Source organism: Balaenoptera acutorostrata, chromosome 7 (genome assembly GCF_949987535.1).
Source record: "Balaenoptera acutorostrata chromosome 7, mBalAcu1.1, whole genome shotgun sequence".
NCBI classification, from domain to species: Eukaryota; Metazoa; Chordata; class Mammalia; order Artiodactyla; family Balaenopteridae; genus Balaenoptera; species Balaenoptera acutorostrata.
Genome location: NC_080070.1, coordinates 470,507 through 484,102, shown reverse-complemented (window position 1 = coordinate 484,102; position 13,596 = coordinate 470,507). Strand labels below are relative to the sequence as shown.

The 13,596-nt window shown below is 42.1% G+C and overlaps 1 protein-coding gene across 5 annotated transcripts in view; it reads right to left on the bottom strand.

Annotated features, from left to right (window-relative positions):
* NCAPG2 (non-SMC condensin II complex subunit G2) overlaps window positions 1-13,596 on the bottom strand; it is a 60,262-nt gene that overhangs the window by 9,186 nt on the left and 37,480 nt on the right. For all 5 annotated transcript variants that reach the window (XM_057550359.1, XM_057550361.1, XM_057550362.1 and 2 more), the window contains exons 20-26: window positions 13,050-13,166; window positions 12,825-12,965; window positions 7,211-7,310; window positions 3,953-4,140; window positions 2,876-3,016; window positions 1,342-1,445; window positions 400-500 (exon numbers count right to left, since the gene is read on the bottom strand). In XM_057550359.1, the coding sequence (XP_057406342.1) occupies window positions 400-500; window positions 1,342-1,445; window positions 2,876-3,016; window positions 3,953-4,140; window positions 7,211-7,310; window positions 12,825-12,965; window positions 13,050-13,166 (892 nt within the window). The remainder of the gene's footprint in view (window positions 1-399; window positions 501-1,341; window positions 1,446-2,875; window positions 3,017-3,952; window positions 4,141-7,210; window positions 7,311-12,824; window positions 12,966-13,049; window positions 13,167-13,596) is intronic.

Here is a 13,596-nt window from a genome sequence, read left to right as displayed (position 1 = left end):
AGGCACAGTTAAAGCTAAGCAAAACACAGATACATTAAATATTAATACCAAAACACACCATCATTAGCAAAAATGAATTCAGATTTTTAAATGCACATGACAAAGGTAACAAATGACAACTCAGTAGAAATTCAGTGTACGGCACAGAGAGGGAGACGTGACGGGTCCAGTGGGGAGTGGACGGCAGCTGCATGAAGAAGCTGCCATCATTCAAGCCGGTACAGGGCAGCCACACAGCAGGTGCCCAGGCAGACGGCGCACGTGTAGCGCGTGGAGAGCTGGGGGCGAGTGCCGTGAGAGCCTAACTAGCAGGGGGTTCACTCCCAAACATTCCACAACAGTCCTGTGTAAGATGCACCCAGCAATGTCCCAGACGATACCACAGAAAATTTAACCAACCTTTATTAATAACCAAGATAATGTGCGTAACAGCTGTGAGACACACGATGCCTTCAATATCCTCAGAAATAACACATGCCTTCAATTCATCTAAAAATGACCTGCAAAAAAGTAAAAAACAACTGAAATTACTCTATAGTATATCTTAATACTTTATAGAAAGACAAATACAGCCAAGATTCATCAACCACCATGAATTCTAGTTTTCAGGTAACATGGGAAGTTGACTAAGCTCTTCCCATACTCTTCACTGTAAGCATGCCAAATCCTACAGGTGAGACACTAAAATCAGAGGGCGCTGCTAGAAAGAGAACAGGGTTGTTCTGGTTAGTGAATGAAGCCACTCTGCACACTTGAAATGCCCACAAAAAAGATTTGATATGCTACTGAAAGATAATTCATAGCTGTTAAAAACAGTGCTTTCTGAAGTTTTCAATGAACATATCTACTATTAAACTCCCACAGGTATCAGACATCTGCAAAACTCTCCCTTCTGCAGCCCAGCAGTCCTGCACGTGCCACCCTAGAGACCCCTAGAAGCAGGTCAGGTGACACACGGCATGGAGAAATGAGTAACAGCTGTGTGCCGAATGAAACCCACATGGTATTTACCCAAGTCAAGTGTTTTGAAAGTGTCCATTGTAGGAAGTATTTCAGTGACATTAAAATTTTAAATGTTTCCCTCTAAATGAACTGTAGTTATGATAAAGCATAACCAGAGACTTTTTGGATGAATATATCTTTCAGAAAGTTAGAATTTCTCTTTGTATAATGCTAATATTTTTAATCTCTGATAAAATGAGAGAAAATTGTATGGAATGTTTTCTCTTAGGAAAAAAATGCACTTTTGAGAAATGATGAGAGTAAAAGGAATAGAGCTAAAGTTACTGAGAGCTTACAGCCACGACAGGATTAAGAGAACAGCAAAGAAAAAGGGATTACCTGACTACATTCGGAGATTTTATTATTATTCCTATTAAACACCTTGAAAATGGTGGAAGGGCTGAAAGACCCTCTGGGGGAGTGAGCTCTTTGGTATCAGAAACCTAAAAAAAAAAAAAAGTCAAGTCAGTAACATGAATTGAGACTGAGACTGCGCTAATCACTCATTTTACACTTCCCAGGGTTTTCTTCCCAACTTGAGAAAGGCTTTCCAGAAACTCAAAACAATGATTTTTATTAATTGCTGCAATGCCTACCATAATTATGATTAACCTATTACTATACACAGTGGTGTCAATCAACTGGAGAGAAGAAAAAAGACACGTCACTCAACAAGCCTTCTGTGGAACACCCTTTAATTCGATTACCTTCTGTAAACAACGTGTTTCTACACTAAGCAAACAACTCGTTACTCTTATTAGTCCAGATCAGGTTTTCTCAACTCAAACTTTTTCTATAAAGTAGTAAGATAATAAATATTTTAAAGAGTAAATATTTTCAGCTTTGTGGGCACAACGATCTCTGCCACAACTACTCAATTCTGCTGTTACAGCACAAAGCAGCCATAGAAAAAAGGTAAATAAATGGGCTTGGTCATGTTCCAATATAAGTTTATTTACAAAAACAAACCGCGGGCCACGATGGCCCACAGGCCACTGGCGGATTCGTCGTCAGCAGCTGTGCAGCTCACAGGCCCGAACAACTTCCAGTTCTTGGGCTGTGTGTAGTCCAGGAATCTCGCTCCTAAACCAAAACGACCTCCCTTCTAGCTTTCAGGAGGGCCTTAAATTCTATTAATGTCTCAGAATTTTGTCAACTTTTTTTATATTTGTGATTTTATAATACAAAATTTATACACATTATGGTTGCATTTGTATATTTCAATGCTATTTCCTATCAGATTTCAGCTTTTCATACTGAGAAAACGCTTCATTATTTAACTATCTTAAGGCATTCTTCCATGCCCTCACTCGCTACCACCAGGATTCCAAGCCGTGAAAAGAGTGGTTTTTGTTGTGACCTGAATTACCAGCCTGATTATGTCAATCTTGAACCAAGTAGGCTAATCATATAAAATAGGCTACTGCTAGGAAAACGGCCAGTAAGGCTCATGTATAGCCAGGCAGTCAGAGGTGTGAACTATTCCAGAAACACAGCCCACGAGCAGTCGCGCATCCTGCTCTCCACTGACCAGGCCACTTCTGCCTGCCAGGAGTGGGGAATCTTAAGAAATGTATCAACTCGCTTAAACCTCTAAAATATGGCGAAAAGAAGTATTCACGATGCAAGGAGCAGCTTGGTTTTAATGAAGAACGACAACATCCTTAGCATGTTTCCCCCCCCCATGGTCACGTGATTCTAAACACAAACCAGCCACGGAACTGTGAGGTGGAGCTGCGGGAGAAGCAGACCTCCCGCTACACCTGAGCTCTGAAAAAAATACTTGGAAAAACGTAAAAATGTGCTGCCAGCAGAAAACAGCCTCTTGAATAGTCAAAACAAGACACAGCAGTTTCAGGACAACACACTTCACCTTTCGGAGCCGGTGACTTATCTCGACCACAGACGCGGCAATCAGAGTGGAGAGCACGCCCCGGTGGACAGGCGTGTCCACGTGCCAGGACTGCACGGTGCTGATAAATTCATGAAGAGGAGTCTGAACAGAATAAAGGAGCTACGAAAAACACATCAGTCATTGTTAGCGCTTAAAAAGCCACTTTCAAGAAGGAGGCCTCCTCCTGCTGTCCCCCGGGGGGCCCGGGGCCCATCCCATCCGCCCCGCCTCACTGCCGCGCCGTCCTCTCTGCAGCTGGTGGGCACCACGACCAGAGGGCGACACACGGGGCTGAAGCCCGCCAGGAAGGGCCTTTGTGACACTCGTTCCCCAGAGCAAGGGAAAATCCCCAAGAATAGGAGTGTCAGTAACGTTAATAAAGTTTCCGAAAGGAAAGATGAAGAAACATCACTGACGTTAAGGGAAGACACCCACTATGAGGCCACGTGTTCTGAACGAAGCTGCACAGACAATGGTGAGAAAAGAAAAAAATTTTGGCACAAATTCCGTAAATAGATCACAGACACTTGAACCAACTCATCAAAAACAGGACTATTTCAAATTAACTCAAATATGAGCTAGGCTACAGAAAATATGGCCAATAACCTTCAATCACCTCTACCAGCTAAAACAGGATAAAATTGAAAGTTTCAATAGTTCATAAACATCCTCCCACTTAAGCATTTTTTAAATCTTTACTACTAACAGCTGGGCACTCACGAGCTACTGTATTCATTCTCTGCTTCTGTCCTGCTCGGCAGAGGAGCGCTCGGGCCGCTGGCCTACGGACCTGAACACGCCAACACCGTCCCCAGACCGGGGGCCCGAGGTGGGCCCCTGGCCTCCCTCGCCTCCTGCCCCAGAGCGTGCCACCCCAGGGAGAGGGCGGGCAGCCCCAGCTGCAGGTGGCATCTGGCAGCCACTTCCTGCCGGCGTGGCACCGCTCCCCGCCCGACGGCCCCAGCGTGTGAGCAGGCCTGGCTCCGCGCACCCTCGTCCACCAGGTGGGCGCTGCCCCTTTAGTCCCTCTGTCCCGCCCTGGGGAGGCGCCAGTACCTGCAAGCCTTCTTCTGGTTGCTTCCTGAAGCTCCGCGCCATACATTCCAACATCTGCTGAAATACTTTCTGCACCAAATCAAACAGTGTTGAGACTTCTTTCTCTGAATCTGCTTTCTGCGTCAAGGAGCTTCTGGTTACCTCTTTCAGAATGCCAAGAAGTAATGAAACATAAAAGAATCCCTTCACTGGAAAGAAAGTTGAAAAAATCAGTTATTTAATCACACAGTTAGTTGAAATTATTACATTTTTCACTTAACACATGTATATTACGGTAACTTAAAAGAGAGTGTTACTGGCGAGCCAATACCAGGTCGGTCAGATGAATATAAAGCCTAACAGACATACACGCACGCGACTTGCTCCTTTTATTACATACAAAGCCGATGCCTTCAGTAATGGTAACAGCCCACCTGGCTCAGGCACTAAGAAGCGCTGCAGGTGTGGACAGTGCGGTTCTCTGAACACCTGGGTGGAGGGTGTGCCTTACTTGCTCACACGATGGTGACATCGATGACAGGTCTGAGAGGAAAGACCCTAGAGCTTTCAAACTATGACCTAAGAATCTCCGAGGCCAACTCTGTTAAATCCCCAGCGCTGTGTAGTTTGTTGGTGTCTTTCTCTCCTTTCCTGTGTGGCAACGATTTGGTAAAATGTTTTCAGAGTGTGAACTCAATTCTACAATCCATCCTGAGGACCTTCAATTTTCTTTTTTGTTTCTACCCAGACTGGCCTGTAAGCTGCGCTGCGAACAGAGCCAGCGGCCGCGCCCTCCCATGCCCCTGCCCCACTCTGCACCCATGCTGCACCTCGCACTGCCCACCGCTGACTAACCTTCAGGTCTGCATGCAGGGCTGCATCCCTGGTGAACTGGGCCGGAACCATGATTCTTCCTTATGTACATTTAAAAGTATATACTATATTAACTATACATGTATATTTTTTAAAAACCTGTCACATAGAAAAGCACAGCAATAATGTTCCTCGTTAAAAGATTAGTATCTAGGGGACAAAGCGTTATGACCTCTCCTACCTTACACAGGAATCATGTGGCCCTAATAGGGAAGCTCCTTGATTTATGAAAGAGATTAATAGACATATAAGTTCTGCTTGAGACAGAAATAAGAAACTAACCCCGAATCCAAATTTATCTACTAAAGTAAGTAAAAGAAATGGTCATGTTCCATTTGAGTTTGCCCCTCAAAAGGTGTACGGCACTACCAGAATCAACACAAAGTTTGGAGAGTCTTTGCAAACTTAACAGAAACTTTCAAGAAACAAATCTCTTTATCTAGAAGAAGGCAGAGAGATACATTCTCCACATATCAGTCATTTCAGTGAAGCAGGCAGTGAGGCAGCAGCTCAGCAGAGGCCAACACGCTGAGGGTGACAGGGCTCTGAGGACAAGGGGGCCTGTCCCCTTGCATCCACCCTCAAGGTCCTGGTGCAGTGGGAGAACCTCACACTAACTAGTGTCTTTACTACTGACAAAAATCTGAAATGTTGAAAGTTTTAATTGAAAGTTATTTCATTACATTCAAGCTATATGTGTGTTATAACCAAATATATATAGGTGGTGGTTAAGTAAACTATGAACTGAGCTGTTTACATCTGGGTTATGTGTGGGAACTCAGCTGTATTCAAGGACATCTCTTCCAGAATATGCACTTTAGCATGGAGAATGCCACACTCAAATGGTAATAACATAAATGTGACTGAGTTTTAAATTTAAATGTTCTATTAGGACTCTTTCAAGTAGAGCAAGTCCAGAGAACAGACTCTGGGCTTATGTAGGTAGACTGCAAAGTATAATCTCATTTGTAACAGGACTACAAAGAATGAGCACACAGTTGATTCTCTCCAGGGAAATCCCGATTCTTAGAATGTATAAATAGAAAGATCATTTCAGCTTGGTCAAAGGTAAGGTCAGTAGCTTACTGGCTACACTGGAGATCTAAAATTCTTATTAGCTCCTAGGAAAATTTTATAAATACTAAAAATAGATTCAATCCTTAGGGGAAAATAATTCTTAAATGATAAATTGAGTTTAAAAATGCAAATCATTTTTAATGTTTCAATCATTAAGCTTAAGTTTAAAACGCTGTTTTCACAATAGAAAGTGAGAGTTATAAAGACTTAAACAAAGGAAAAAGTTAGATTTTAAAACAAAAAACATTTGTTCTATTTAATATTTAGTCTTTGTGGATATTGTAACCAAATAATGTAAAATCTTGTTTGTAATTACAGATTAAGGACACATACATTCGAGACAGCAGAGCAGAGTGACTGCCACCCCAGCTCCCATGCAGGCCAAGTGCCAACCTCAGGGGCAGAACCATGAAAGAAAGAAGCTGTGGGGTTTGTGGCCAAGACTTCCCCGGGGTCTGCACGACGATACTCAAGACTACAGCAAAAGACCCCAGAGAGCTAACTGCAAACTTAATGTTGAATTTGGTAAATGAAAATATTTTCAATCTCTTTTAGCAAATATTTAGGCTTAAAGAAATTCAAATTATGCATTTCCAAGCTTCTAGGGATCTCAGGAAGAACAAACTGTAGCCCTGGGGTGTTCTGTGCCGACTCGGCTGCCCCAGGTAGGCGGCAGGCAGGGGTCACAGCCCAGCGGTGCCCGTCTCAGCCAGCCCATGACCCGAGGCAGAGGAGGCATCCTGGGTCCACCCACACTCCCCCCGCCACAATGAGACGGGGCTGCAAGGATCTGGCCCAGCCCCCCGGGATGTGATGCTCCAGATAATCCCTAAGCCCAGCCCGCCTGGAAGGAGGCCAACTTCTCACTCACTCACTGAACACATTTAACTTGTGCGGACGCCATGGTATTAGTTACCAGGGATCCTGTCCTTGGGGTGACAGCAACTTCCCAGTGGTCTCGGGGGTGGGGGGGGGACATTAAACAGCTCCTGACTTGCACGCAGACGATGACAGACACCAGACAGGAGCAGCAGACAGGCTGGGGCCGTGCTGGTGACCACACGGCAAAGCAGCCGCAATCACACAAACCACCAGAGGAGAATCCCAAGACCTTGCCAGAAACTCTGTACTTGGTCATGTCCGAGGCCAGAAACACCTCTGAACTTCCTGGCTGCCTCAGCCTGTTAATTCCTCTTTTGGTGTAAGCTAGTTTGTGCTACACATCTGTCACTTAAAAACGAGAGTCCTGACCAGCGAAGTGAAGGAGGGAGAGAGGGGCTGGTTCTGACAGCTAGTTGTTCTAAACTAGTCCTTTAATAAACGAAGTACCTGTTTGCATGATTCCAAGGCTCCGCTGTAAAAGCTGTGTCTGAAACATACAGTCACCAAGGCCGACCAAAATGACATCCTTGCACACAGTCAGGTAGGTCTGTAAGAGAGGTAGACATGATGATGTGATTTCCCAACAAAGGCCACAAAAGGGACAAGAGGGGACATCCAGCTGGTAAAGCTCCTAATATCTAAGGGTACCACTAGGGGTCTCATAAAGCAAATGTCTACAAAGATGTTTAAAAAGGAATTTCCATAAAGATACATTAATTCTCATTTCTCTTTCCATAAGAAATCTAGAAACACATTTTATGTAATTCCACAAACATTACTGAACACGTGTCACGTGCAATGTGTCAAATTACATTAAAATTATGCCGTTTATGCTTTGCAAAAAGATAAACTATAAGACAGCCTCATCCACCAGAGGGCAGACAACAGAAGCAAGAAGAACTACAATTCTGCAGCCTGTGGAACAAAAACCACATTCACAGAAAGACAGACAAGTTGAAAAGGCAGAGGGCTATGAACCAGATGAAGAAACATGATAAAACCCCAGAAAAACAACTAAATGAAATGGAGATAGGCAACCTTCCAGAAAAAGAATTCAGAATAATGACAGTGAAGATGATCCAGGACCTCGGAAAAAGAATGGAGGCAAAGATCGAGAAGATGCAAGAAATGTTTAACAAAGACCTAGAAGAATTAAAGAACAAACAAACAGAGATAAACAATACAATAACAGAAATGAAAAATACACTAGAAGGAATCAATAGCAGAATAACTGAGGCAGAAGGACAGATAAGTGACCTGGAAGACAGAATGGTGGAATTCACTGCTGCGGAACAGAATAAAGAAAAAAGAATGAAAAGAAATGAAGACAGCCTAAGAGACCTCTGGGACAACATTAAATGCAACAACATTCGCATTATAGGGGTCCCAGAAGGAGAAGAGAGAGAGAAAGGACCTGAGAAAATATTTGAAGAGATTGTAGTCAAAAACTTCCCTAACATGGGAAAGGAAATAGCCACCAAAGTCCAGGAAGCAGAGAGAATCCCATACAGGATAAACCCAAGGAGAAACACGCGAAGACACATAGTAATCAAATTAACAAAAATTAAAGATAAAGAAAACTTATTGAAAGCCCCAAGAGAAAAACGACAAATAACATACAAGGGAACTCCCACAAGGTTAACAGCTGATTTCTCAGCAGAAACTCTACAAGCCAGAACAGAGTGGCATGATATACTTAAAGTGATGAAAAGGAAGAAACTACAACCAAGATTACTCTACCCTGCTAGGATCTCATTCAGATTCGATGGAGAAATCAAAAGCTTTACAGACAAGCAAAGCTAACAGAATTCAGCACCACCAAACCAGCTCTACAACAAATGCTAAAGGAACTTCTCTAGTGGGAAACACAAGAGAAGAAAAGGACCTACAAAAACAAACCCAAAACAATTAAGAAAATGGTCATAGGAACATACATATTGATAATTACCTTAAACGCAAATGGATTAAATGCTCCAACCAAAAGACACAGGTTTGCTGAATGGATACAAAAACAAGACTCATATATATGCTGTCTACAAGAGACCCACCTCAGACCTAGGCACACATACAGACTTAAAGTGAGGGGGATGGAAAAAGATATTTCATGCAAATGGAAATCAAAAGAAAGCTGGAGTAGCAATACTCATATCAAATAGACTTTAAAATAAAGAATGTTACAAGAGACAAGGAAGGACACTACGTAATGATCAAGGGATCAATCCAAGAAGAAGATGTAACAATTACAAATATATATGCACCCAACATAAGAGCACCTCAATACATAAGGCAACTGCTAACAGCTATAAAAGGAAATCGACAGTAACACAATAATAGTGGGGGACTTTAACACCTCAATTACACCAATGGACAGATCATCCAAACAGAAAATTAATAAGGAAACACAAGCTTTAAATGACACAGTAGACCAGATAGATTTAATTGATATTTATAGGACATTGCATCCAAAAACAGCAGATTACACTTTCTTCTCAAGTGCGCACGGAACATTCTCCAGGATAGATCACATCTTGGGTCACAAATCAGCCTCAGTAAATCTAAGAAAATTGGAATCATATCAAGGATCTTTTCTGACCACAGCGCTATGAGATTAGAAGTCAATTACAGGGAAAAAAACGTAAAAAACACAGACACTTGGAGGCTAAACAATACGTTACTAAATAACCAAGAGATCACGGAAGAAATCAAAGAGGAAATCAAAAAATACCTAGAGACAAATGACAATGAAAACATGACGATCCAAAACCTATGGGATGCGGCAAAAGCAGTTCTAAGAGGGAAGTGTATAGCTATACAAGCCTACCTCAAGAAACAAGAAAAATCTCAAATAAACAATCTAGCCTTACACCTAAAGGAACTAGAGAAAGAAGAACAAACAAAACCCAAAGTTAGGAGAAGGAAACAAATCATAAAGATCAGACCAGAAGTAAATGAAATAGAAACAAAGAAAACAAAGCAAAGATCAATAAAACTAAAACCTGGTTCTTTGAGAAGATAAACAAAATTGATAAAGCATTAGCCAGACTCATCAAGAAAAAGAGGGAGAGGACTCAAATCAATAAAATTAGAAATGAAAAAGGCGAAGTTACAACAGACACCACAGAAATACAAAGCATTGTAACAGACTACTACAAGCAACTCTATGCCAACAAAACTGACAACCTGGAAGAAATGGACAAATTCTTAGAAAAGCACAACCTTCCAAGACTGAACCAGGAAGAAATAGAAAATATGAACAGACCAATCACAAGTAATGAAATGGAAACTGTGATTAAAAATCTTCCAACAAACAGAAGTCCAGGACCAGATGGCTTCACAGGCGAATTCTATCAAACATTTAGAGAAGAGCTAACACCCATCCTTCTCAAACTCTTCCAAAAAATTGCAGAGGAAGGAACACTCCCAAACTCATTCTATGAGGTCACCATCACCCTGATACCAAAACCAGACAAAGATACTACAAAAAAAGAAAATTACAGACCAATGTCACTGATGAATATAGATGGAAAAATCCTCAACAAAATACTAGCAAACAGAATCCAACAACACATTAAAAGGATCATACACCATGATCAAGTGGGATTTATCCCAGGGATGCAAGGATTCTTCAATATACGCAAATCAATCAATGTGATACAGCATATTAACAAACTGAAGAATAAAAACCATATGATCATCTCAATACATACAGAAAAAGCTTTTGACAAAATTCAACACCGATTTATGATAAAAACTCTCCAGAAAGTGGGCATAGAGGGAACCTACTTCAACACAATAAAGGCCACATACGATAAACCCAGAGGAAGCATCATTCTCAATGGTGAAAAACTGAAAGCATTTCCTCTAAGATCAGGAACAAGACAAGGATGTCCACTCTTACCACTATTATTCAACATAGTTTTGGAAGTCCTAACCACGGCAATCAGAAGAAAAAGAAATAAAAGGAATACAAATTGGAAAAGAAGAAGTAAAATTGTCACTGTTTGCAGAGGACATGATACTATACAGAGAATCCCAAAGATGCTACCAGAAAACTACTAGAGCTAATCAATGAATTTGGTAAAGTTGCAGGATACAAAGTTAATGCACAGAAATCTCTTGCATTCCTATACACTAATGATGAAAAATCTGAAAGAGAAACTAAGGAAACACTCCCATTTACCATTGCAACAAAAAAGAATAAAATACCTAGGAATAAATCTACCAATGGAGACAAAAGACCTGTATGCAGAAAACTATAAGACACTGATGAAAGAAATTAAAGATGATACCAACAGATGGAGATATATACCATGTTCTTGGATTGGAAGAATCAGTATTGTGAAAATGGCTATACTACCCAAAGCAATCTACAGATTCAATGCAATCCCTATCAAATTCCCAATGGCATTTTTTACAGAACCAGAACAAAAAAATCTTAAAATTTGTAGAGAGACACAAAAGACCCCGAAGAGCCAAAGCAGTCTTGAGGGGAAAAAAAGGAGCTGGAGGAATCAGATTCCCTGACTTCAGACTGTACTACGAAGCTACAGTCATCAAGACAATATGGTACTGGCACAAAAACAGAAATATAGATCAATGGAACAGGATAGAAAGCCCAGAGATAAACCCACACACCTATGGTCAACTAATCTATGACAAAGGAGGCAAGGATATACAATGGAGAAAAGACAGTCTCTTCAATAAGTGGTGCTGGGAAAACTGGAGAGCTACATGTAAAAGAATGAAATTAGAACACTCCCTAACACCATACACAAAAATAAAACTCAAAATGGATTAGAGACCTAAATGTAAGACCGGGCACTATAAAACTCTTAGAGGAAAACATAGGAAGAACACTCTTTGACATTAATCACAGCAAGATCTTTTTTGATCCACCTCCTGGAGTAATGGAAATAAAAACAAAAATAAACAAACGGGACCTAATGAAACTTAAAAGCTTTTGCACAGCAAAGGAAACCATAAACAAGACGAAAAGACAATCCTCAGAATGGGAGAAAATATCTGCAAATGAATCATCGGACAAAGGATTAATCTCCAAAATATATAAACAGCTCATGCAGCTCAATATTAAAAAAACAAACAACCCAATCCAAAAATGGGCAGAAGACCTAAATAGACATTTCTCCAAAGAAGACATACAGATGGTCAAGAAGCACATGAAAAGCTGCTCAACATCACTAATTATTAGAGAAATGCAAATCAAAACTACAATGAGGTATCACCTCACTCCTGTTAGAATGGGCATCATCAGAAAATCTACAAACAACAAATGCTGGAGAGGGTGTGGAGAAAAGGGAACCCTCTTGCACTGTTGGTGGGAATGTAAATTGATACAGCCACTATGGAGAACAGTATGGAGGTTCCTTAAAAAACTAAAAATAGAACTACCATACGACCCAGCAATCCCCCTACTGGGCATATACCCAGAGAAAAGCATAATTCAAAAAGACACATGCACCCCAATGTTCATTGCAGCACTATTTACAATAGCCAGGTCATGGAAGCAACCTAAATGCCCATCGACAGACAAATGGATAAAGAAGATGTGGTACATATATACAGTGGAATATTACTCAGCCATAAAAAGGAATGAAATTGGGTCATTTGTAGAGATGTGGATGGACCTAGAGACTGTCATACAGAGTGAAGCAAGTCAGAAAGAGAAAAACAAATGTCGTATATTAACACGTACACGTGGAACCTAGAAAAATGGTACAGATGAACTGGTTTGCAGGGCAGAAATTGAGACACAGATGTAGAGAACAAACATATGGACACCAAGGGGGGAAAGCGGCGGGGGGTGGTGGTGGGATGAATTGGGAGATTGGGATTGACATGTGTACACTGATGTGTATAAAATGGATGAAAACTAAGAAACAAATAAATAAACATACGAAAAAAAAAGATAAACTCTAGATATTCAGATGCCACTGTAGTATTTAAGAAGAGCAGCACTACTGACTAAAGTTACAGGTTTAAATTAGAAAATAAAACCAAATCACAATTTGGAGAAGGGTTTCTGTGTCTTAAGACTTCTAACCTGGATAATCTGTTGATAAACGACCCTGTGAAGCTTCAGATATTCTTCTTCTTGATCTTGGATAAAAGATAAAACTTTGCTTTCTAACCAAAACCCAGTGTCTTCCAAAGTGGACAGGTAAACTTTGCCTTCTGAGCAGGACTGTCCAACAACAACAGAAAACAGGTTAGTCACAGAGCCGCTGGGCCGAAACGCCCCGTGTTCTGACCAAGCTGGCGGACGCACCTTGTGCTGAAGATGGATACTCAACCGGCAGTGGAGGCTGAAGGCTCGCAGGACAGCGCCCTCGCTTAGGTGGTGAGGGCTCCCACCTGGCGACTGCAAAATCGATTCCAGATCCACCTGTGGAACAGGACGTCTGCAGGCCAGGTTCCGGCTCAGCAGGCAGCGCATGAGGTGAGGACACAGCTGCGCCGGGAGAGGGCTGCCAGAGCAGCAGGGCGAGTGTCCTCCCTCCTCCAAGCCTCCCGTAAAGGGACAGGAAGACAGCTTTTCATAGGTGCTGCTCAAGGAGCCCTCAGGGTCAAGCTCGTCCAGCCCTTGCCCTCTGCAGCCCCCGCTCCCCCCTCCATCCCGCTGACGTCCGACGCCTGGTGCTGATGGGTGGGAGCCTCTGGCAGCAGTGGCAGTGACAGGCTGCTTCCGAGGGCTGGCCTGGAGGAGACGGCTGAAGAGCCAGGACGGGGAGAGGAGATGGGAAATTCACAGGACTCGCTCTCCAAAGGGCCCTAGAAAAGCCTGCCCGGGACTCAGGGGGCTGGAATTCCCTCGT